This window comes from Octopus bimaculoides, chromosome 24 (assembly GCF_046866305.1).
Source record: "Octopus bimaculoides isolate indiv1 chromosome 24, ASM4686630v1, whole genome shotgun sequence".
Classification (NCBI taxonomy): domain Eukaryota; kingdom Metazoa; phylum Mollusca; class Cephalopoda; order Octopoda; family Octopodidae; genus Octopus; species Octopus bimaculoides.
The window spans coordinates 7,609,315-7,635,616 of record NC_142951.1 but is presented as its reverse complement, the minus strand read 5'-3'; the positions used below and the strand labels follow the sequence as shown (position 1 = coordinate 7,635,616).

General features: G+C 38.1%; 2 protein-coding genes across 3 annotated transcripts; one reads left to right on the top strand and one right to left on the bottom strand.

Moving 5' to 3' along the window:
* Nucleotides 1-986: 986 nt before the first annotated feature.
* On the bottom strand, nt 987-6,690 carry LOC106881789 (protein chibby homolog 1). 2 transcript variants are annotated; one of them, XM_089341309.1, is made up of 4 exons: nt 6,554-6,690; nt 4,866-5,053; nt 3,648-3,763; nt 987-2,663 (listed from the first exon to the last, which is right to left on the bottom strand). In XM_089341309.1, exons 2-4 carry the CDS (start codon nt 5,044-5,046, stop codon nt 2,580-2,582), a joined length of 381 nt encoding a protein of 126 aa, XP_089197435.1. In that variant the 5' UTR covers nt 5,047-5,053; nt 6,554-6,690; the 3' UTR covers nt 987-2,579. The 2 variants fall into 2 exon arrangements, with proteins under 2 accessions (XP_089197435.1, XP_014787782.1); XM_014932296.3 differs by lacking the exon at nt 6,554-6,690 and adding an exon at nt 5,227-5,874.
* Nucleotides 6,691-6,718: 28 nt separating this feature from the next.
* On the top strand, nt 6,719-24,125 carry LOC106881786 (protein FAM227B). Its single transcript, XM_089341300.1, has 11 exons — nt 6,719-7,234; nt 8,821-8,961; nt 10,220-10,275; nt 12,448-12,489; nt 13,408-13,521; nt 15,205-15,264; nt 16,869-17,012; nt 18,918-19,044; nt 19,947-20,048; nt 21,165-21,307; nt 23,657-24,125. Exons 1-11 carry the CDS (start codon nt 7,111-7,113, stop codon nt 23,807-23,809), a joined length of 1,206 nt encoding a protein of 401 aa, XP_089197426.1. The 5' UTR covers nt 6,719-7,110; the 3' UTR covers nt 23,810-24,125.
* The last annotated feature ends 2,177 nt before the right edge of the window (nt 24,126-26,302 follow it).

The window sequence follows — 26,302 nt, the reverse complement described above, 5'->3', positions numbered from 1 at the left end:
TGCTGCTGCTTGGTTATCATCGTCATCATCATCATCATCATCTAACGTCCGGGGATGCTTTGATCAGGGCTGGTAAGCCGGAAGGCTGCACCAGACTCCAGTCTGATTTGGCATGGCTCCACATCCAATTTATTTATAATATACGTGTTTGTGTCTGAGTTTGTTTGTAACCTAACAGTTCAACAATTAGTGATCAACAAATTACCAGACTCTAAAATAAGTTCAGGGTTGAAATGGCTGTCTAAACCTTTTAACCCTTTTTCTTGACCACATTTATGTAGATATACCTTCTCTTTGTTTCAATTAATTTTGAAAGGAATGAAAAAAATCTAGTACAATAGCTTTGTCACTATTAAGCTGATGTTTTGGAACATAAGCTAACACGAAATTTTAATGGAAACTTTTAATTTAGAGGACTTTAACCCTTTAGTATTTAAACTGGCCCTATCTGGCCCAGATATTCTACCTGTTTTGTGTTCAAACTGGCCAGATCCAGCCTCTCATACCTATCCTACAATGTCATTCTAAAAATAAACAATCACATCGTTGAAATTTTGAAGCAATGAGATAATACAGGATTAATTCAAAACAATGAGGAATAAATAAGCTTTACATTTGACATAGTAACCTGAATGCTAAGGGGTTAAACCAGCCATATCTGGTCCAAATATTCTCCCTGTTTTATGCTCAAACTGGCTACACCTGGCCTCTCATACCTACCCTACAATGCAATTCTAAAAATAAACAATCACAGCTTTGAAATATCAAAGCTATGAGATAATGCATGATTAATTCAAAACGATGTGAATAAATAATAATTACATTTGACAGAGTAATCTTTATGCTGAAGGGTTAAAGCTAAAAGTTTCCATCAGAATCAGGGCCCATCGCAGACAGATTGGTATTGAAAGGGTTAAAGTAACAGCCCAACATTGTTGCTGGCCAATGACTAGAACCAGAAAAGAGAAAAGAAAATAACAAAAAAGACCTTTTTTTTTTTTTTATTTCTCTCAGACTAAGGACAATCCCGAAACCTCAGGTTTCTTCTCATGATTTTTTCCAAACTCAACAGCTTCATTATTTAATGTGTTGATTGTTCATTTGAAATATCAAGCAGACTAATTGATTACACCATACAACGGTTGAATGAACTGACCCCTGCATCTGTTCCTTTAAGCCTTCTACTTATTCTAACAGTCTCTTTCTTGGTGTGGTTGCTGTGTGGTAAGAAGCTTGTATCCTAAACACATGGTTCCAGGTTCAGTCCCACTGCGTTGCACCTTGGGCAAGTGTCTTCTACTATAGCCTCAGGCTGACTAAAGCCTTGTGAGTGGATTTGGTAGACAGAAACTGAAAGAAACCCGTCGTATATATATATATATATATATGTGTGTGTGTTTGTGTCTGTATTTGTGAACCACTACTGCTTGACAACTGGTGTTGGTGTGTTTATGTCCCCATAACTTAGCGGTTCAGCAAAAGAGACTGATAGAATAAGTATCAGATTATTAAAAAAAAAAGTACTGGGGTTGATTCATTTGATTAAAGATTATTCCAAGTGATGCCCCAGCGTGGCCACAGTCTAATGATTGAAACAAGTAAAAGATAAGTGAAAAAACAGTGTGTCTAATAGTTTGTTGCTAATCTGCTGCTATGGCTGTTAATATTAATATGGTCGTGTGGTCCCAGTTTTCTTATGCTGATGGTTTAGTGATTGCTAATATAGGCATGGTTGGTATGGTAAGAATTTGCTTCCAGGTTCAGTTCCACTGTGTGGCACTTTGGGCAAGTGACTTCTACTATAAGCCCCCGACCAACCAAAGCCTTGTGAGTGGATTTGGTAGATGGAAACAGAAAGAAGCCCGTCGTATATATGAGTGTGTGTGGTTTATTTATGTCCCTGTAACTTAGTGGTTTGGCAGAAGGTGACTGTTAGAATAAGTACCAGATTTTAAAAAATAGGTACTGGGGATCGATTTGTTGAACTAAACTTCTTCAAGGCAGTGCTCCAGTATCACCTCAGTCAATGACTGAAATAAGTACAAGCTAAGAGATATCACTGCTGCTGTTCCTCCCCAACATTCCTATATTGCTAACATATGATGCGTTGAGAAATGTCATTTAATTACACACACACACACACACACACACACACAAAAGTGGTGAGCTGGCAGAAATGTTAGCAAGCTGGGCAAAATGCTTAGAAGCAATCCATCCGTCTTTACATTCTGAGTTCAAATTCTTCTGAGGTTGAATTCGCCTTTCGTTCTTTTGGGGTTGATAAAAGTACCAGCTGTGCATTGGGGTTCATGAAATTGACTTATCACTTCCCCCAAAATAAACTTTGTCTTTCATTCTTTCGGGGTTGATAAAATAAGTACAAACTGAGCACTGGGGTCGATGAAATCCCAGAATTACTGGTTTAGAAATAGGAAATTCAGTGAGGGGACACAGACACACACACACCTGGTTTAGAAATAGGAAATTCAGTGAGGGACACACACACAAACACACCTGGTTTAGAAATAGGAAATTCAGCAAGTGAGGACACCCACACACAACAATGTGGTCCAGCCATGTCATCTGTTTTTACTTCGTACCATGTTCTTTAGTTGGGTAATTTCTTGAATTTGAAGGTGAGAGTTCACAGTTGTTTCAGTCAGCTGCAAGAAAAAAAAATTGCATAATTTCAATATTACAGTTGATTTAATCAAGGTTCCACCCATTTCCTAAGGGTCATCCTGACACCTGGTTTAACCTTTTGGCATTTTAACTGTTCATATCCAGCCCAAATATTCCATCTGTTTTATGTTCAAACTGGCTGAATCTGGCCCATCACACCTACCCTACAATGTCATTCTAAAAATACACAATCATGTTGAAATCTTAAAGCTATGAGATAATGCATGAAGAGTTTATAACACGAGTTAAACCAGCCGTATAAGGTTCATGTATTCTACTTCTTTTATATTCAAACTGGTGAGATTCAGCCCCTCACATGTACCCTACAATGTTGTTCTATAAATTAACAATCACATTATGAAAATATTGAAGCTGTAAGATAATCATCATCATCCTTTGACATTTGTTTTCCATGCTGGCATGGGTTGGACAGTTTGCCCAGAGCTGGCAAGCCAGAGAGCTGCATCAGGTTCAATTCTGATTTGGTTTCTATGACTGGATGCCCCTTTCTAATACCAACCACTTAGCAGTGTGCTGGGTGTCTTTTACGTGGCATAATGACTTCGAAACAATGTGAATGAATAAGAATTACATTTGACAGAGTAATCTGAATACCATCAGTTTTCAACCAAATATTCTACTTGTTTCATATCAAACTGTCAGATCCAGACTCTCACACCAACCCTACAATGTCATTCTAAAAATAAACGATCGCATCATTGGAATCTTGAAGCTACAAGGTAATTCAAAACAATGTGAATCAATAAGGATTACATTCAACCGAATAATCTGAATGCTAAAGGGTTAAGACGATCACCACCACCACCAAGACCTGTCAAGTTTATTGAGACAATGTGATTTGCAGAAAATACCAGTTCTATATTTTGGTAGATATCTAATGTCATTTATTGGAGTAACCCTAGAATTTCATTTCATAATTAAAGGGTCAAGGAATTCGAACTTACCATGTCTAACAAAGTTTCACATTTTATCTTCAGAAAATTGTTTTCATTGAGTAGTTGCTCATTTTTCTTACGTAGAATCATCAGTTCTTGATGGCTGGCAGCACCAAAGCCACTGGCTGCATGCATTGGAAGAAATTATGGTACTAATCAATGGTACTAATTATGGTACTAATCAAATCATTGCAAATATCTGATTTATATAACAGGAGCATCAACAACAGCATTTTGTCTTTTTGATTAAACTGAATCATTGAGCAAATTCTAGCCGTTGAGTAGAGGAGGGGTGGAAGGATTGGTAAAAGGCCATGCTGTAAACACACTTTTTGTGGCTCTCTCACTGACAGAGACAAGGACAATATCAGTATGGGGAAAACAGTGAGGTAAAGGTGAGTGATTTGGCTATTTCATTTATCAAGTCTTCGTTAACAAAAATAACTGACCAACAAAAAAAAAAAAAAACAACCAAATCAAAAAATAAACACAAACACATTCACATACCTCTCTTTTATATACACACACGCACACATATATTCATACAGAGTTGAAACGCTGTTTGATTTATTTTTTTCAACGTACAATTTTCATCATCCCACTACCAAGTATGACATCACCCCTTCCTTTCTCATTCATAAACACAAGAGTATTATTATAGTAGATTATCTTGGTAACCATGGGAGCTATGAAGAATACAATGCCCAGCAACACCACCGGATCATTCTACACATCTGTGTAATTTTTCACACAATTCCACCCAGCTGTTTGACCGTGAATTCCAAGATAAGAAAGAATTGCCCATGTCAAATTTATATGTATAGATATATATATACATACATAAACATATATATTATATACATACACAATTGCATATATATATATATATATATATATATATATATATATATATATATATATATATATATATATATATACGATGGGATTCTTTCAATTTCTGTCGACCAAATCCATTCACAAGATTTTAGTCGGCCTGGGGCGATAGCAGAAGACACTTGCCCAAAGTGCCATGCAGTGGAACTGAACCCAAAACTGTGGTTGGGAAACAAACTTCTTACCACATGGCCATGCCTGCAACTAGACTTGGATATGAACAAATGAAGGGATAGCCATAGTGGAACATCTTTGATCATAGGTTTACTCAATCTGAGATGACCAGGGGCTAAACAACAACAAAATGATTTAGAATAGAATAAGACTAATTACCAGGAATCCAATGACCGTCTTCAAAAGTCATTTCGCTTCCCCCCAAGTTTATTCTGGCCGGTCCACATTCAATCCCAAATTCCTCTTTTGCTTGAGATGAATCCAAGCTTAGATTGCTTAAAGACTGGCTTCTTCGATTAGGAATCTTCTTGGGAGAAAATTTATTTCCAAATAATGGCATCTTGGTTCTATAAAAGAAAAAAAAAAAAAGAAATACATAAATTTGGTGTGGGTTACCAGGATTATAAACGAGCTACCAGCACAGGTGTGTCAATGCAGCACCGGCATGGGTGCTTTTTAAGTGGCATCGGTACCTGAAAGGACAAGCCTGTATGTTTGGGAGACAGCAATTTTACTTAACCTGATGTGTCTTCTCAAGATGAGTCTTAGCAAATCATCGCATCTCCTGGTCCCTAGTCATCCCCTCTGTGAGGCCCAACGTCTGAAGATCCTTTCTCACCACTTCGTCTCATCTTGAATCTACCCCTTCCACAGGTATTTTCTACAATTAGAGCTTGGTTATGTGCTTTCAGCCATTTGAGTCTGACCAGTCACCTATGCTGCTAAATGCTTTATAGGTGCATAACCAATGGTCACTCTCTGACTGGCTTTAACTTCCTAAAAAGATGTATTATCGCTCTAATGGCTTAGTGTATGATTCTTTTTCAGAGATATGAACTACTGACTATATATATGTATGTGTGTGTGTGTGCACCTACAGAATAGTATCGGAAATTATCTAGAGCGCTAAAAGACATAACCGACATTATTTCTGCGGATGTGTCTGCTCTAAACACCGTAGATGATCCTACAACAATTCTGGAGAAAAAAAAAAAAAAAATCTTTCGAGCCACACTTTTTCGCAATTCTTCAGTCTTGAAAATAACATTTTATCGAAAGTTATTTATTATTTATTTATTTTCATATTCATGTTTCACATATTTTTAGAGAATCACCCTTTCAGACAACTTGAAATTGTACTTCCATCGGGCGAAAGTAAAGAATCTGCACATCCGGTGTTTAGGGTTAGTGTTACGCCGAAAACGGGTGGTGTGCGTATTCTTTGCCTCCGCCTTTCTATCGTATGTTGAAACTATAAATATTACAGCGCGAAAGGTTTACAAATTCAAAAAACACAAAAATATTAACTTTATTTAGTCATTTATTATTTGGTATCAAATAATCTCAGAGGTTTATAACATAAGTCTGAAAAAGTTTTCAAAAGCTTAAAAATAAAAAGTAGAGGCCTGTCTCCCCTTCTTCGTTCACATTTTATTTTATCGCCAAGTTATCTACGATGCTCAAAACATGTGCACCCGAAGAAATTACAGGTTTTGCCGCTCTTGATAATACCTGACTATTCTTTAGAAACGGTGTATACACACTCATCCATACAGCATTCAAGACGGTGACAAGTTCAAAAAGGAGGTATGTCTGGCCACTTTTGTTTTAATTCCCGACAAGCCATAGGACTAACGATTACGGCACTCGTGTGTGCGTGCGGACATGACAGTCACGGTTGGAATGAATGCAAATCGAACAAACTAGGCGAGTTCGTTGAATGATAGAAACTTAAGCTTCAGACCTGTTAAGCGGTTGTCAAGGCAACTATATACCTTGACGGCAGACAGAGTGAGAGAGATTTCCCTCTCTATAACAAAAACAACAAAAGAATCGATAAAACATACCAGATATTTTCACCAGTAGAAACGAAGATGTTTATTCCTTTCCTTAATTCACAAAGAGTCAATTGATTTATTCCCTAAATATCGAACAGAGACAAACAACTTCGTAACGCCATTTTGTGAAAAACTGCAGAGTCAGCAACACAAGAGGGTCAAGAATCTACACATTTATTTTCGTATTCCGGGAGATTTTTTTTTTTTTTACTTACACACACACACATAAAATAAAACGAATATATTTACTTTAGACTATTGATTAAAGCTAAACTTTAAAAGGACTTTCTTTTTTCGTGGAAGCAGATTTAAGTTTTTTTTTTAATTTGCTAGTTTGTATGTAAATTAATTTGAGTAAATTGTTTAGTCTCCTTGGTCACATCGAACAGATTTTCTCATTGTTGGCTGAGCAGGTCTTGTCTTTTTCTATGTCATGGACTATAACCGTTGACAATGTACTTTTCTTTCTGTAGTTTTATTATTATTAGTAGTAGTATTTTCCTCTAAAGACGGGAATTTGAGAGGGATATTTGGCTACTGTTTGTAGCAAATCAAACATATTAAATATGACCACGGCTCTAAGAGGAACTTCGATGGTTCTGCACATTATTGATCAGAAATACGTCGAAACGGAAGCAGAAAAGAAAGCAAGACAGAAACTCCAAGAAGATATCATTAATACTAAACCACGTATCCTTTCTTGAAGTCTTAAATTTAGTTTATTTACGAGAATTTCTTCAAGGACAGAATCATCTTGGAGCTGGCCAAAGTTGCAACGCAAGGTTTTTTTTATTTATATATTTACCTTTTTTTCTGTTATCCAAAGAAAATATTTATGTTTGAAGATTTCACGATTTTCATAGTTTTTATTTTAAACACGTAATTAATTATTTCAAAGAATTTTTAGACATAAAAGTCGTTTTAATTACGAAGAAGTTACAAAAAGCACCTTAAACTTTTTTTTTCATATACTAATTTGTAGACCATGACATTCTGGATGGGCATGCATCCCAACTTTTGAAATGCATCTTGTCCTCCCTCTAACCTTAGTTTAATTTAATAAATTTCCTATCATATCAGAGTCGCACTTGTTTGGTTACTGTCTTCACTTGAGATTGTGTTGAAATAGAAGTGTCACGGCAACTATTTGAAAGCCAAATCCACTTCTATTTCATAATAATACTGCAGACGGTAATCTTCAAGTTTAGGGTGGTAAAAAAAGTAAATAAATATATATACAAGGGAAATAACTTAACGTCTTACTAGTATTATCTTGTAGTGGAGAGAAAGCAATAGCGTTCGCCCTCTTTTCCATCCAGCAGCCGTGGCGACAACACGTATGTCCCAACTCGACCCCGACATGTGGTCGAAGCTTCTTTGGTATTCTAGCGGCATGCCTATTCACCCAGGAACGAAACGGCTCTACACTAACCTAGAATAAACTATTGATCTGTCGTTACCGTTATCCCTTGTGTTGTTGTATTTCAGGATTTTAATGATTAATATAAGAACTGGGGAGAGACGGCCGAGCCGTCATATCTCATCCAATTCTTATAATCTGTACTACTCTGAAATGTGGTGTTTTTTTTAGCTGTTTATACATAAATCATACACGTGTTTTTTTGCTTTTTTTAACAAGTCCGCATGGTACTAAACAATCCTCGCAGATAAACTTATTCCTAATAAGCCGACGGCCCGCACATCGTTCCAACATTTTGTGTCTTGAACTGCTGCATAATTCACTAATATTCCAATATTCTTCTAATATTAAATGACGAGTGAGGATTTCATTTTGAGGAACAATAAGTTGTTGTGCAGCCGGTCTTCCATGAGGGATTTTCGATCTCTCAGCCGGTACTATGATATCTAGTCACGTGTGTGATTTATTTATAAACAGCTAAAAAAAAAACAACAACACACATTTCAGAGTAGCACGGATGATACGAGTAAGACGTTAAGTTATTTCCCTTGTATATTTTTATTTACTTTTTTTTACCACCCTAAACTTGAAGATTACCTTACATATGTAATGTAAAACGCAGAGCAGACTGCAATAGTCAATAAAGTAGAAGTAATTTTTTTTTTTTTGTGCGGCTTGGTCCCCAACAATGCCCAGCCCATAGTGGTTGGGCATTTCTGTTGTAGACAGTGAGTTGCCAAAACGTTTCACCATGTAATTATGACTTTGATGTCGATACAACCATCAGGTCATCCATCTTTCTCAGTCCACTCCACCATGATTTTGGAATCGTCTTTTTTCCTAAATGACACTCCAGCATATAGTGTTGGCTCTGTTGATGGTTTGAACCAAGATCTCAAGCATTACAACGAAGAACTACGATACCATCTGCCTTTGGTCTTTGAAAAGAAAGCAACTGCTGGAGCTCAAGGTTCAAGCAGTAAAAATACAAGATTGAGTAAGTCTTTGAGAAACATGTTTGTTTTCCTTTTATTCCGAGCAAAAATGGTTGGGTGGTATTGTATTGAAATTGTTGCAAGAGGCAAGATATAGAAATGAGGTTGGGGAATAAATTATTGACTTAGTCCCAGACTTTGCAAAAGTTTTGGAATCCCTGCCATTTCAATAATGAGCAGCTCTTAGAATTTTTCAAAAAATTATGGAAACCCTACATATATTTTATGAACCATTCTTGCCACCCTAAATTTAATGATACCTCAAATGAAACAAACCTATATTATATATTCTTTACTCTCTTTACTCTTTTAATTGTTTCAGTCTTTTGACTGCGGCCATGCTGGAGCACCGCCTTTAGTCGAGCAAATCAACCCCAGGACATATTCTTTGGAAGCCTAGTACTTATTCTATCGGTCTCTTTTGCCGAACCGCTAAGTTATGGGGACGTAAACACACCAGCATCAGATGTCAAGCGATGATGGGGAGACAAACACAGACACACAAACACCCACACACATATACATATACATATATATATATATATATATATATATGTATATATATATACGACGGGCTTCTTTCAGTTTCCGTCTACCAAATCCACTCACAAGTTTTTGGTCAGCCCGAAGCTATAATAGAAGACACTTGCCCAAGGTGCCACGCAGTGGGACTGAATCCAGGATGGGCCAAAATTCACACACCAAATGTGTGATTATAATTATATTGCTACTATTATTATTATGCCGCTGAGGTCGACTTTGCCTGTCATCCTTTCGGGGTTGATAAATTAAGTACCAGTTATGCACTGGGGTTGATGTAATTGACTTACTGCCTCCCACCAAATTTCAGGCCTTGTGCCTTTAGTAGAAAGGATTATTATTATTTATTTTGTTAATTATGTACAAGTTTGTGTGTATTCAACATTTTTATTTATTTCATTCAATTTTAGAAAAATTGAAGCATATCTTTGATAATCCTGGAATGTATTAAATTTCTCTTGTGTCTGGCATGAGTATGTGCCCGAGTTTGTGTGTGTATGTATACAAAGTTTAGAACATTTGTGAGGTATTCTTCATATTTGTATCTGACAGCGTTGTTTAACTAAAAACTCTTTGTTTCTCATGTTTTACCTTCTTGACTCTCTCTCTCTCCGTCTCTTTCTGTCTCTCTCACTTCCTATCTCCATCTTTCTCTTACTCCCCCTCTCTCTCATTTCCTATCCCTCACTCACTTCCTCTTGCCTTCATGTTTTACCCCAGATTTACCAAACTGCAGTTTCCTGGGAACTGAAGACCAGAACACTGGTTTCAATAATGTGAGTAGAGTTCCTATGTTCTGTTAATGTAACTCAATAGTTCTAAAAGATTTGTGATTTCCAATATGAAGCGACCCCCCACCTTTCAATTAAATCTATTTTGATCCCAAATATGGTGTGACCTTTCACTTCTTTTCATTCCCTAAAAATCAGTAATATATTTTATCCTTTTTATATACTCAGTGTAATGCTACGCCATTCTGTGTTATTGATAAAGGCAATAACCCAGAAACTAGTCCACAGATGTTGTTTTGTGCCAGGTGGGAGTGCTGAACTCCCTGTTTGAAAATATAAGGACACAGATATTGTATCATATAGACAGCTAGAAATGATGTTTCTTGGGGCTAAAGCAACAGTGATATTGTCCTTTCCAGGACAGCCACATTATATTGGTAAACAGCCTTTACTTCATATATATATATATATATATATATATATATATATATTGCTCTCTTTACTCTTTTACTTGTTTCAGTCATTTGACTGCGGCCATGCTGGAGCACCACCTTTAGTCGAGCAAATCGACCCCGGGACTTATTCTTTGTAAGCCTAGTACTTATTCTATCGGTCTCTTTTGCCGAACCGCTAAGTGACGGGGACATAAACACACCAGCATCAGTTGTCAAGCAATGCTAGGGGGACAAACACAGACACACACACATATATATACATATATACGATGGGCTTCTTTCAGTTTCCGTCTACCAAATCCACTCACAAGGCTTTGGTCGGCCCGAGGACATAGTAGAAGACACTTGCCCAAGATGCCACGCAGTGGGACTGAACCCGGAACCACGTGGTTGGTAAGCAAGCTACTTACCACACAGCCACTCTGTACACATCAGGTGTAAGAATAGTATTGCCCAAATAAATATTTGGATATGGTTATCTAGAATAACCTATCGCAGAATAATTATGTTCACACAGAACACACTCTGTACTACTCCAACGTAGTTATGATATTAAACTAACACAATAACCAACACAGACGACCAATGCTGTCAACTGCCATTGACAGTTCACACAGTTCTTTATTTATTCAAATCTGTTTAGTCCACTTTCAGTCACGTAGGGGTGTACAGGATTCGCCCATAACATAGTTGCAGTTATGGCCCTGTAGTTAAGAAATACACTTCAAAACCATATGGTTTTGAGTTCAGTCGTACTCTGCTATGATTTATGTTGGACAATTGGCACTTTGACCAAATTACTTTTACCATAGCTTCAGATTGACCAATTCCATGTGTGTGAAATTGATAGATGGTAATTGTGGAAGCCCATCACACACAGACATACACTTGCATACACACACACACACACACACACACACACACACATATATATATAATAAAAGACCCCCTTCGGTCATGAATGACCATGGAATTGCACCTAGGAAGTTTCCTCTCCAGGGCACAAGTTCAGGCAAGGTTGTCTGTGGAAGACCAACAGTTGCCCATGCATACCAGCCTCCTCTCTGCACGCAACTGATGTTATCCAAGGGAAAGGCAAAGGGGCCAATACAGCTTAACACCAGTGATGTTACTAATCATTTCGACAGATGAGTGAACTGGAGCAACGTGAAATAAAGTGTCTTGCTCAAGAACACAATGCACAGCCTGGTCTGGGAATCGAACCCACCACCTCATGATTGTGAGCCCGATGTGCTAACCACTAAGCCATACTTGACAAATAAATACACACACACACACACACACACACACACACACACATAAATGCTGGGTGCCATGCTAAAAGCACCCCATACACTCTTTACAGTGATTGACGTTAGGAAGAGCATCCAGCTGTAGAAACCATCCCCAAACTGACAGCTGGAGCTTGGGCAGTTCCTGTGAAAGGACTAACCCACACCAGCATAGATGATGATAATGCGTGTGTTCGTGTGCACGTTTCTCTCTCTCTCTCTTTGTAGCTTGCCTTCATGTGACACTACTTGGCAGCTGGTTTTCATTAGTTTGTCTATGTAGGGGTAGTGATAGAATAAGTAGTGGGGTTGATTTCATTGACTGAAAACCCTCCAAGGCAGTCCCTAACATGGCTGCTGCCCAAGGTGAGAAATCAGTGAAATAATTACAGTTAAAATAACAAACGAGTTTATTACCTGTTACCAGTCTAATCAACCAGCTAATCCAATTGTCATATTTCCTTTACCAGAACAGCAACCCCTGTAAAAATGGAACTCCCCGGCCCATTGAGGTAATTTTCATCTCTTCTCCTCTTCTGTGTAATTTTACTTTAATTTTTGAAACCATTTTCATACTTTCTAGAACTACAATTCCAAGTGTTCCAATGAATTTCGGAAAACTGTGACTATTGAAGCACTTTGTGTTGAATTGATGTTTTTTTTCTTCCTCTTTTTTCTTCTTTCTTTGCTCATACTCTTTACTCTTTTACTCGTTTCAGTCATTTGACTGCGGCCATGCTGGAGCACCGCCTTTTAGTCGAGCAAATCGACCCCAGGACTTATTCTTTGTAAGCCTGGTACTTATTCTATCGGTCTGTTTTGCCGAACCGTTAGGTTACGGGGACGTAAACACACCAGCATCGGTTGTCAAGCGACGGTGGGGGGACAAACACAAACACACACACACACACACACACACACACACACACACACACACACATATATATACACACACACACACACACACACACACATATATACGACGGGCTTCTTTCAGTTTCCGTCTACCAAATCCACTCACAAGGCTTTGGTCGACCCGAGGCTATAGTAGAAGACACTTGCCCAAGGTGCCACGCAGTGGGACTGAACCTGGAACCATGTGGTTGGTGAGCAAACTACTAACTACACAGCCACTCCGTTCTCTTCAGTTTGGGATTTCTGTCTTATTGTGGTTTTGTATTATATATTTCCTAAAAGCAAGGTGCCATGTAAAAAGCAGCCAGTTCACTCTGTAAAATAATTGGCATTAAGAAGGATATCTAGCCATAGAAACCATGCCAAAACAGACTATGGAACTTGGTGTGGCCCCTGGCCTTGCCAGTACCTGTCAAGCCATCCAGCCCATGTCAGCATAGAAATGGATGTTCGATGATGATGTATTTATGCATGCATCTGCTGTTTATGTGTATATTTCTCATTCTCTTTTCCAGACATATGTCTTCCCTGGTTTTCAGAAGCACCAAATGACATCTTTACCCTACAACATCCAACCAAAAGAAATGTTGAAGAAGGCTCTTCACGCTCATTATTCCAAAATTGGTTCTGTCAGTAAATTCTTTGTGCCTTAAATGTTGTTGTTATTGCTTAGCCCTGGGTCAGCCTTGATCCAGCAGACCTATTGATCAATTGTCATTCCAGCAGTGACCATAATGTCTTTTTGTATAGTAAGGACTACAATATGCACTGTGACCTTCTGTGTTTTTGTAAGTCAGTAGGTTGTGATTTGAGGAAGGATTTGGCTGCTATTTGTAGCAGGTCAAACAGCCAAAATTCCTCTGACTCACCCCTATCAATCTTAAAAAGGAAAACCCATTAGATAATGTGATTCCAATCTTTTACTTGTTTCAGTCATTGGACTATGGCCATGCTGGAGCACTGCCTTGAAGAGTTTTATTTGAACAAATTGACCCTAGTACTTTTGTTTTAAGCCTAGCATTTATTCTATTGGTTTCATTTGCTGAACCACTAAGTTACGGGAACATAAACACAAACATTAGGCTTCTTTCGGTTTCCATCTACTAAATCTACTCACAAAGCTTCCATTGGTCCAGGGACAGAGTGAAAGAAACTTGTCCAAGGTGCCATGCACTGGGACTGAATCCAAAGCCATGTGGTTGGAAAGTGAATTTTTTACTCCACATCCATACCTGTACCTGGAAAAAAAAAAGAAACAGGATGGTCATGGCTGAAATGTCTTTGGTCATATATTTTCTTGACCAGGGATGACCTAGGACCAAAGAACATCAACACATCTTGTCAGTTTACCATTTCAATCAAGTCACCACCCTAAATATTGGCACAAAGGCCCAGTCTTGTGGGAGGAGGATAGTCAATGATGTGAACCCAGTATTTAAATGATATTATTGACCCCAGAAGAAAGTAAAACAGAAATCAACCTCAGCAGGATTTGAACACAGAATGTGAAGGTGCTACAAGTAGAGACCACAAAGCATTTTGTAAGATGCTCTAATTATTTAGCCACTTATTGCCTAATGCTGTCTCCTTTTTATACTGCTGTGTTCCTCCTAAATCACCAACCATCTTTGCCATCCACCTCTCTTTATTATTCATGCTTTATGCCAAAGTTTGAAGCCATTAATTGCAGTCAGTTTTTTCACACTAAAGTTGGTGTGACACAACTGTGACCAGGTCAATGATATGGTTGTTCCATTGCATCTACTTTGTAAGGTTATTGATTGAGATTATATATATATATATATATATATATATATATATATATATATGCAGGGTGTCCACAAAGTCTGGGTACATGGAGTAAATAAAATCATAACATAAACAATTAAATATAAGAAACAATAACTTCTTAAAGTATGTGTTAATCCTCATGTACCCAGACTTTGTGGACACCCTGTATATAAAGGTAAGATCTAAGGATCAAGGTGTAGGAACATAGTGAGCTTCAAACAGTCTGTAGAAGAAATAGAAAACAACTTTCAGGAACAATAGTGGTTTAATGATACAGAAGGTTGTGAATTTTCCCAATATTGATGTATGATAAGCTGCTAAAAGGTTATTTCATGGTTCCAGGGTTTTTTGTTTTTTCTATGGAGGTCAGTTGTTCTGGTTGGGTGTTCAAAGTTGGTCAATTAACTTTGGTATCTGGTTGTCTTTCAACTTCCATTTTCTTTTCTCTACTTTTTGCATTTTTCTTTTGTTTATTTGTTTGTCTCTGTCTTTTAACCTTAATTTTTTTTTGCTATTTACAGCTCCAGCGCCCAACGTTTGAGAAAATTCTATATTCCAAAAGATGCCAAGACATATTACAGGTGCAGTTCTGTTCAGTTTTTTAAATTTTTATTAATGTCAAGTTTTCATTTCCCTTCTCCTGGAAATATGAGTTAACCTTTTAGTATTCAAATGACTTTGTCAAATGTAATGTTTATCTATTCACATTGTTTTGAATTAATTATGTATTATCTCAGCTTCGAGATTTCGATGATGTGATTGTTTATTTTTAGAATGACATTGTAGGGTAGGTGTGAGAAGTTAGATCTGGCTGATTTGAAAATAAACCAGGTAGAATATCTTGGCTGGATATGGCTGGTTCAACCCTCTAGCATTCCGATTACTCTGTCAAAAGTAATATTTATTCACATTGTTTTGAATTAATCATGCATTATCTTGTAGCTTCAAGATTTTGATGATGTGATTGCTTATTCTTAGAATGACATTGACATTGTAGCATAGGTATGAGAGGCAAAAGCAGGTAGAATATTTGGGCCAAATATGGCTAGTTTAAATGCTAAAGGGTTAACCATGGTTGTTATTTCATACTTGCTAGAAATACACAGTTGTTACTACATAATTTTTTGTAACTCCTTCTTCAGTTCATAATTGTTTTCCCATACTTGCTGAATTGAAGCCATGTAACCCAGGGGCTACGGAGTTGCACACATGATTGCAAGATTATGATTTCGATTCCTAGACCAGGCTATGTGTTGTGTTCTTGAGCAAGACACTTTGTTTCATGTTGCTTCAGTCCAATTTTCCGGACCCAAATTTATGGTCAAAAATGGGAGGTCAACTTATGCACTATGACGACTTTGGAGGACCAACGTATTCTTGTGGAATGCAGCAGGATTTGGAAAGATAGCGATGATGTTTGAATGTTTACACTTCATGTTTTCACTATTTACTTGTTGTGGTGACAGACATTAACCCTTTTGTTACCATATTTCTGTTGAGATGCTCTGTGTTTCTTTCAATTACTTTAAATATAACAAAGAATTTAGTAAAATAACTTAGTTATCATTCAGCTAGTGTTAGGAACATAAATTGTGACTAAGGTTTGGTAGAAGATTTTAATTCAAAACTTATGGAAACAAGACATTTGTATTCAGAGCCAGTTTCAGCCGGGTTGGTAACAAAAGGGTTAAATTAATCATTTGTTAACCCTTTTGTTACCATATTTCTGTTGAGATGCTCTGTGTTTCTTTCAATTACTTTAAATATAACAAAAGATTTAGTAAAATAACTTAGTTATCATTAAGCTAGTGTTAAGAACATAAATTGTGACTAAAAGGTTTGATGGAAGATTTTAATTCAAAACTTATGAAAACAAGATATTTGTACTCAGAGCCAGAGCCGGTTTCAGCCTGGTTGGTAACGAAAGGGTTAATACTCCTGTGTGATTAATTAGTAGACTCGTTGAACTCTTATAAAGAGTAACATGTTTCGTTGAAAAGTAGAAGGCGTTGGAGTCTCAAGTGTTGGTAGTTGGAAGTTTTGTCTGAATATATTGCTTTACCTCCGTTTTGTTAAAATCATATATATGCATTTAAGGATATAGAAATACCACATTGACTTGTATGTCAGAAAATATGGCAATCTTCTTTTCCTGACTTAATTAAAACAATGTTTCTATCAACAGGACATCTTCTGGTATTTATTTCTCACCAATTTCCAGCCTGATTTATCTGTACAGCAGAAGTTGTTCCATCGAGTTGCTGTCAATTATGTGAACCTCATTCACCTAGCAAGGAGGGAAAAGTATTTTGCAGACACTTTATTTAAGGTAATTCCAGAACTTTCCATTTGATCTTTCAACCTTTCAGTTTGCACTCCAGCAGGGTTGGTTTTGAGCCATTTAGATAGATTTGTTCAAATTGGACCAACTTAATGTGGATGTATTGCATCATGTATCAATAGAAAAGGTCCTCTCAAGGTAACTAACATAGTACCTGGTACTCTAACAAACATCCATGTTAAGTTGGATATAAAGATTGCTTTCTGATATATACGTATATGTGTGTGCGTATGTATATATGTATGTGTGTGTATGTATATATGTATGTGTGTGTCTGTGCATGTGTGTATAAGGATTTTTTCATGTTAGACCATTAATCCCAAAACATTTTTGTCTCTCTCCATTCTTTTTTTCTTCTCATGCCTTTCTGTCAAAGAGCATAGACACTTGAAACATCAAAGACTTTTCCATTCTTCCCAAGTACCTGTGGTTCACCTCACCTGTCTTTGGCTTTTCTTTTCTGTACATTTGAACTATATGTGTATGTTTGTGCATTCTTTTACTTGTTTCAGTCATTTGACTGTGGCCATACTGGAGCACCACTATATATATATGTGTATGTATGTGTGTGTGTATATATATATATATATATATATATATATATCATCATCGTTTAACATCTGTTTTCCATGCTGGCATGGGTTAGATGGTTCGACTGGGGTCTGGGAAGCCAGGAGGCTGCACCAGGCTCCAGTCTGATCTGGCAGAGTTTCTACAGCTGGATGCCCTTCCTAACACCAACCACTTTGAGAGTGTAGTGGGTGCTTTTTTACATGCCACCAGCATAGGGGCCAGAGGGGGCTGGCATCGACCATGATCGGCTGGTGCTTTTTACGTGCCACCGGCACGGGGATCATAACTGCTATTTCCATTTGATTCTGATTGTGATTTGATTTGATTTTGATGTACTTGACTCAATAGGTCTCCTCAAGCACAGCATGTCGCCTTACGATCCAAGGTACTTATGAGTGGGCTGGTTATGCGAAACTGGTGTAGGTTACAGCTGTGAACTCACTTTTATATATGTAAAGGAAATTAAGATTCAATAGGGTATATAATACCACTTGCTAAATAGATGTTAAAATGTTATTTCCAACTGAAGATCGCAGAGTATGTTTGTCATGAAAAATGTGAAATCAATTGGTATTGAAATATTCATTACTTACTGATGTGTTCAATGCAAAGGGAAGCCTGTTTCTCATATGTTCATTGCATTGCTTCTGTGTATCTTTACCATGAGTTTATGGTAGTTCTTTGAGCCTTGGTTCTGATTTTAGCAAGTAGTGCTAAAATTGCACCCTGGAGGTGCAATGGCCCAGTGGTTAGGGCAGCGGACTCACGGTCATAGGATCGCGGTTTCGATTCCCAGACCGGGCGTTGTAAGTGTTTATTGAGCGAAAACACCTAAAAGCTCCACGAGGCTCCGGCAGGGGATGGTGGCGAACCTTGCTGTACTCTTTCACCACAACTTTCTCTCACTCTTACTTCCTGTTTCTGTTGTGCCTGTAATTCAAAGGGTCAGCCTTGTCACACTGTGTCACGCTGAATATCTCCGAGAACTACGTTAAGGGTACACGTGTCTGTGGAGTGCTCAGCCACTTGCACGTTAATTTCACGAGCAGGCTGTTCCGTTGATCGGATCAACTGGAACCCTCGACGTCGTAAGCGACGGAGTGCCATCAACAATATTATATACCCTATTGAATCTTAGTTTACCTTATATTGTGCCTGTAATGGTGTGAACTTGCTAGCCACCTTATTACTATAAATAACAGTAATAATACTTTTTTATTTTTATATATATAATATATATCATGTTTGTCTTTTTGCGCATGTGTGTGTGTAGGCACAGCATGGCCGATTGACTTAGAAGTTTGCTTTCACTTTGACCAGGAATTACCAAAGCTGATGTCACTGGCAGTTTATGGAACATTCCATCACAGTTTCCCAGACTCACACTGCCAGTTTGACAATGTCTTTAAGCAATCAGTTATTGAACTAATATGGTTGTGGATGACAGGTAAGAATAATATGCACAGCGTAGCTTTAAGAGTGGATAGCTTGGACATATCTGGTCACACCGTCTTTGAAATTTGCTGTAGAATACAAGATATAAATAATGATTATTGTCATCATTTTAATGCCTGTTTTTCCATACTTGCGTGGGGTAACTCTCTTTGCTCTCTTTTACTTGTGTTAGTCATTTGACTGCGGCCATGCTGGAGCACCACCTTTAATCAAGCAAAGTGACCCCCAGGATTTATTCTTTGTAAGCTTAGTACTTATTCTATCGGTCTCTTTTTGCCGAACCGCTAAGTTACGGGGACCTAAACATACCAGCATCGGTTGTCAAGCGATGGTGGGGGGACAAACACACATACATATATATATATATATATATATATATATATATATATATATATATATATATATATACGACAGGCTTCTTTCAGTTTCCGTCTACCAAATCCACTCACAAGGCTTTGGTCGGTCTGAGGCTAGAGTAGAAGACACTTGCCCAAGAATAAGTACTAGGCTTACAAAGAATAAGTCCTGAGGTCGATTTCTTTGACTAAAACCCTTTAGGGTAGTGCTCCAGCATGGCCACAGCCAGATGACTGAAAAAAATTTAAAAGAATACGTTTGTTTGCCCCCCCCACTGCTTGACAACCAGTATTTGTTGGTTTACATCCCTGTAACTTAGTGGTTTGATGAAATAGACCCTGTAGAATAAATTCCAGGCTTTAAAAAATAAATACTGGGGGTTAATTCGTTTGACTAAAGCCCTTTCAAGATTGTGCCCCTGCATGACCACAGTCCAATGACTAAATTGAGTTAAAAGGTGAAAAGACGAAAAAGATAAAATTCTACAAAGTGTGTTTGCTTTGATTTTGAATCTTTGCAATTGTGTCAATATTTCAGGAATTAAACCAATCCCCACTTTCTGGAAGAACTGGAATTTCGATCTCTTGCAGCCGAATGCAGTGAAAATTCCAGATGAAACCTCAAAGAAATGGAGAAAAAGTAAGAATATTTGGAATGTATAATATTACTGGAAATGTCAGTGTTTGCCTTTATTGTATGTGTGTATGTATATATATATATATATATATACACACACACACACACACACACACACACACACACACACACACACACACAAAAACACGTATACACAGGTATATACATATATATATACATACACACACACTACTTTCCTTGAATGTTTCCTAATCCAGGATGAGTGTTGGGTTCATCTCTTTGAGACAATCGATGCAGTGGAAGCATTTCTCTTCACCTACTCCAAAGAAGGCCAAAGTCATTTCATCTGTGGGGAAAGTGATGGCCTCTGTTTTTTGTAACGAAAAAGGCATTGTGTTTATTGACTATCTTGAAAAGGGCCACACCATCAATGAAGAGTGCTATGCCAACTTGCTGAGGCAGTTACGAAAGGCTGTTAAGACCAAACACCCAGGAAAACTGACAACAGGGGTCTTGCTTTATCAGGTCAACGCTCCAGCACAAGTCTGTCATTTCAATGGCTGCTGTGGTTTTGAATTGGTTGATCACTGTCCCTCTTCTCCCGATTTGGCCCCGTCTGACTACCATCAGTTCCCCAACATGAAAACCACTTGGCTGGGGGACAGTTTTGCAAGGATGATGACATCAAGGTCTTGCTAATGACCATTTTGACCAACAAGATCAAAGCTTCTTCACCAATGGGATCCAAGTACTGCAACACTGATGGAAGAAGTGTGTGGACTGCAAGAAGGACTACATTGAAAAATAAACCTCATTTGATCACATTTCATGAGAGTATCTTGGTCGGCCTATGAACTTTTCAGCTGACCCTCATACCTGTTTAATGTTCAAGCCAGCTAAGACTGGCTGCTCACTTTTACCTTACAATGTCATTCTAAAAATAAACAAGCATTACATTTGACAATGTAAACTGAATGTTAAAGGGTTAAACCAGTTCTATGTAATTTGAGGGAGACTTGGCTGTTATTTCTAACAGATTGACTGGCCATACAAAAGTTGTATCATTGTGGTTCATATGTTGTAAGTGAAGATAAGATGTCTTGTTGAAATTACTGGAATAGAATTTTGTTGATCTCTGCTGCCATTTCTTTATAACAGTTACTGAACTAAACAGAGCAAAGCTGGACCACCATTTGATACTTGCTTCCTATGTGGCCACCAAAGGGGAACATTTTTACACCAAACAATTGATCTCAATGAGTTTTTGCCAAAGGAAAACTTCAAGAAACTTTCCTATCAAAGTAAGTATGAATTCTCAGCATAATTTACTCCTACATAGCTGGCAAACAGCCATGTTATGGTTATTTGAAAATAAAATGGGTTGGCCTGTTATAAAATGGTAAAAGTAAAGACTCCCTTCAATTATGAATGACAACGGGATTGCATCTAGAAAGTTCCCCTCTGAGGCACCAGTCCAAGCGGTGTTGTTTAAGAAAGACCAGCAGTCGCCCATGCATACCAGTCTGTCCTCTCCATGGCACTGATGTTATCCAAGAGAAAGGTAAAGGCCGACACAGCTTGGCACCAGTGATGTCACAACTCATTTCTACAGCTGCGTGAACTAGAGCAATGTGAAATGAAGTGTCTTGTTCAACAATACAACACAGCCTTGGAAATTGAACTCACTACCTCGTGATTGTGAGCCCGACACTCTAACCACTGAGCCTTGCACATGCCATAAAATATCTCATGTAAAAAAATTGAGTTTGTAGAACCAAGATGAGTGGTCGATAAAATAAGTACCAGTTGAATACTGGGGTTGATGTAATTGACTTTTCTCCTCCCTCAAACTTGCTGGCCTTGTGCCAAAATTTGAAATCTTTTGTTTTATAATATCATTAGGAATTATATTCTTTTATTCGTTTCAGTCATGCTGGAGCACCGTCTTTAGTCGAGCAAATCAACCCCAAGGCTTATTCTTTGTAAGCCTAGTACTTATTCTATCAGTCACTGTTGCCTAACTGTTAAGTTATGGGGATGTAAACACACCACCATCGGTTGTCAAGCGATGTTGGGGGGACAAACACAGACACACAAACATATACACACACATACATATATATATATATATACATATATACAACAGGCTTCTTTCAGTTTCCGTCTACCAAATCCACTCACAAGGCTTTGGTCGGCCCGAGGCTATAGTAGAAGACACTTGCCCAAGGTGCCACACAGTGGGACTGAACCCGGAACCTTGTGGTTCGTAAGCAAGCTACTTACCACACATCCACTCCTGCTGAGGATTCATAACATAGATTTTGTTGCATGTAGTTGATGACAATGTACTGCAACAAGGGGTAAGGAAATTGGAAGAAAGGGCCAATTTGAAGCTGTTGTTGCAGTTGGTAAACTTCTATTCTGTTTAACTGCTTGTTTGGGGAGGGAGAGAAGACCAGTGTCTCTGACTCTTTTTAGGGCTGTTGAGACTTGGGACAAGTCTCTTCAAACCAAAGACCTGGCCGAAAAGCCTGGACCCCACTAAAGAACAAATATGAAAAGGCATCCTGTTGAAAGCTCTAACAGGCCACTTCTTTTAGACCTGGAAGTTTATTTATCGATCCCAGGAGAATCCAAACAAAGTTGATCATGGCAGGATTTGAATTCCGAACGCAAAGAGTCAAAATTATTTTGTTCACTGCTCCGATGAAGAGATTATGCGATTAGACAGTCACTAAACAAATGAAGTAAGCAGCTCAAATAGCGTCAGTTGCCAAGGTACATAACTCTTGATCGAGCAATAAACTCTCTCTTTGGCCAGTACATGTAGAGTTGTCTCCCTTGATATGGTGACAGCCCGAAAAAATACTAGTCGTTGCATTTTTGTTACTTCGTACATTAAAGCTATGTTGACGCTAGTTTAATTATTTTGTAACCCTAAATAAGAATGATACATAACTCTGCTTGCCATAATCTCCCTCACAGACACAAAACCTGTCTGCAAAAAGAAGTACAATCAGTTACAAAATCAATTTTTGAGAAATGAATCACGCAACATGAAATAGCTTTTGCAGGGTGTCACTGGCCATTCTCTGCGGCAACATCTTTGTAGTCATGCCCACGAGGCGCGACTGAACATGCCATTTGGCCTGGAGTGTACAACCCGTTACTCCACCCCTCCCCATCTGCTGCTGCCTACCCCACACCCATTATTTGTTGTAGTAATGGGGGTTTTTTTTTCTTGATAATTTTATCTTTTATACTTTTAATGTTCTTTTTTCCTTTTCCTGAAAAATATGTCGATAATAAATTTCACTTCAACCTAAATTTATCATCCAAGTAATTACTGGCCTCTCCTACCCTCTCCCCAATAACGCACTCTCTGCTAGTTGTGGATAATCTGTGGCTCACAAGACTTTCTGAATGGCATGCCAATGTAAAAGTTACCTTGAATTTCTTTTAATACTGCGGCCCACCTGATGATGAACCATGACTCTTAGCACACTCCCCCAAAAAAGACTGCCAATACCTTTTTTTATACATCAAGAAGCAGAGAAAAAAGCCTGCTTCCAAAACACTGTTATCCAATATTTGTTTGTTCTAAGTGAATTTAGCAATTCTGAAATGTTGTTCAATCTCACTAATTTCAGTGGCTTCCTCAACAAAAGACTCCAGAGAAAACAGGAAACATTGTGAGATCCATCTTTAACACAACAAGCTGTTGTCCACTGGTTGACCATTTCCTTCGATCTAAAGACGCACTGATTCAGGCTGGTGGCAAGCATTTTGTTCAGAGAAGCTAAATATAATAAACTGAGCAAAGACATTTCTCTAAAGACACTGTACTAATTCACACATACATATATTGCTAGACACTGTACTAACTCACACATACATATATTGCTAGACACTGTACTAACTCACACATACATATATTGCTAGTCCTTATCTAGACACTGTACTAGCTTAGACATAGATATATCTTACCAACCAGAGGCACATGACATGAAATTTCAGGAAAGAGGGCTGGTTGATTACCACAATCCCAGTGTTCAACAGGTATTTATTTTATTGACCATGAAAGGATGAATGGTGATGTTGACCTCAGCAGAATTTGAACTCAGAATGTAAAGCATTTTCTCTGGCATGCTAATGATTCTTATTTCTTTACTACCCACAAGGGGCTACACACAGAGGGGACAAACACGGACAGACAAACGGATTAAGTCGATTATATCGATCCCCAGTGTGTAACTAGTACTTATTTAATTGACCTTGGAGGAATTTGAACTCAGAGCGTAGCGGCAGACGAAATACCGCTAAGTATTTCGCCCGACGTGCTAATGTTTCTGCCAGCTTACCGCCTTTATAATAATAATAATGATAATGGATTCAAATTTTCGCACAAGGCCAGCACTTTGTGGGGAGGGGTTAGATTGATTTCACTGATCCCAATGCTCCAAAACTGGTCGCTTTTTTATTGACGCAGAAATGACAAAAAGGCAAAGTTTTTCATTTTTTTGAAGCCCAAGTACAATTCAAACCTATGTTCCAAACTTTTGGCCATGACTATATATTATATATACATATATAGGCACAGGAGTGGCTGTGTGGTAAGTAGCTTGCTTACCAACCACATGGTTCCGGGTTCAGTCCCACTGCGTGGCACCTTGGGCAAGTGTCTTCTACTATAGCCTCGGGTCAACCAAAGCCTTGTGAGTGGATTTGTTAGACGGAAACTGAAAGAAGCCTGTCGTATATATATATATATATATATATATATATATTATACATGTGTGTGTGTGTGTGTTTCTGTGTCTGTCCCTCCACCATCACTTGACAACCGATGTTGCTGCGTTCGCATCCCCGTAACTTAGCTGTTTGGCAAAAGAGACCGATAGAATAAGCACTAGGCTTACAAAGAGTAAGTCCTGGGGTCGATTTGTTCGACCAAATGACAAACAAATAAAAGAATATATGATGGGCTTCTGTCAGTTTCCATCTGCCAAATCCACTCACAAGACTTTGGATCATCCTGGGGCAGGACATTTGCTCAAGGTGCCATGGAGTGGGAATGAACCCAGAACCATGTGGTTGGGAAGTAAACTTACAATACATATGCCTATGCATCTGTATTTGCTCATGTGGACTTCACACCATCTCCAGAATGAAATATTTGAGATGAAAATACAATTTAAAAAAAAAAAAAAATTATGTATTTTGTTGTCTTATGGGTTTTCAAACAATTGTGGAAATTTCATTGTCACTGCCAGTAGATGTAGTTGGTACATAATCAGTCTTTCCTTCTGTCATGTCCACCTCATCAGAAAAAAACTGGAGTGTATTTAGTGTTGAGTGACAATGACAAGGTCATTGATATAGCACTTAATGTATTGTACTAATGTATTGTACAGGCGGTGAGCTGGCAGAAACGTTAGCACGTCGGGCGAAATGCTTAGCGGTATTTCGTCTGCCACTACGTTCTGAGTTCAAATACCGCCTAGGTCGACTTTGCCTTTCATCCTTTCAGGGTCGATTAAATAAGTACCAGTTACGCACTGGGGTCGATGTAATCGACTTAATCCCTTTGTCTGTCCTTGTTTGTCCCCTCTGTGTGTAGCCCCTTGTGGGTAGTAAAGAAATAACTTAATGTATTGTACTATTGTTTTTGTTTTAGACTGTGGTCTATAGTATAAGACGTATAGAGGGATGATGCAGTAACAAGACAAACGACGTATGTAGGCGAAACAGCAAGGAGCATAAAGGAGCGGGCAAACGAACATTGGAGGGAACTTAAAGAAGGGAAGAGCTCATCAGTTCTGTACCAGCACACTGAGCAAGAACATGGAGACTCACTCAACAACATAGAAATTAAAATCTTATCCACACATAGCAGAGACACAGCACTTAGACAAATTACAGAAGCTACACACATAATAGAAGATAAACCTAGCCTGAATAGGAAACTGGAATGGAACACTAACACACACCCCTAACAAACCACAAACCACAAACATATGACAATAAAATCCCCATAAACTGATAACTATATGAACAAAATATAATACAATACAATACATAGATAAACAAATGGATTTAAATACTACATACGTTAACAAAATTAAATTAAATACAAAAAAAAAAGTAGGTATAAACACATGAACAAGTAAATAAACAAAAACAAACGAACATGTATTAACAGAGGATATAGATAATACAGGCACTCCCCATACACACACATGCACTTACAAAAACATAGACACATTGAAGGATACGCATGCGTAGACACATACAAT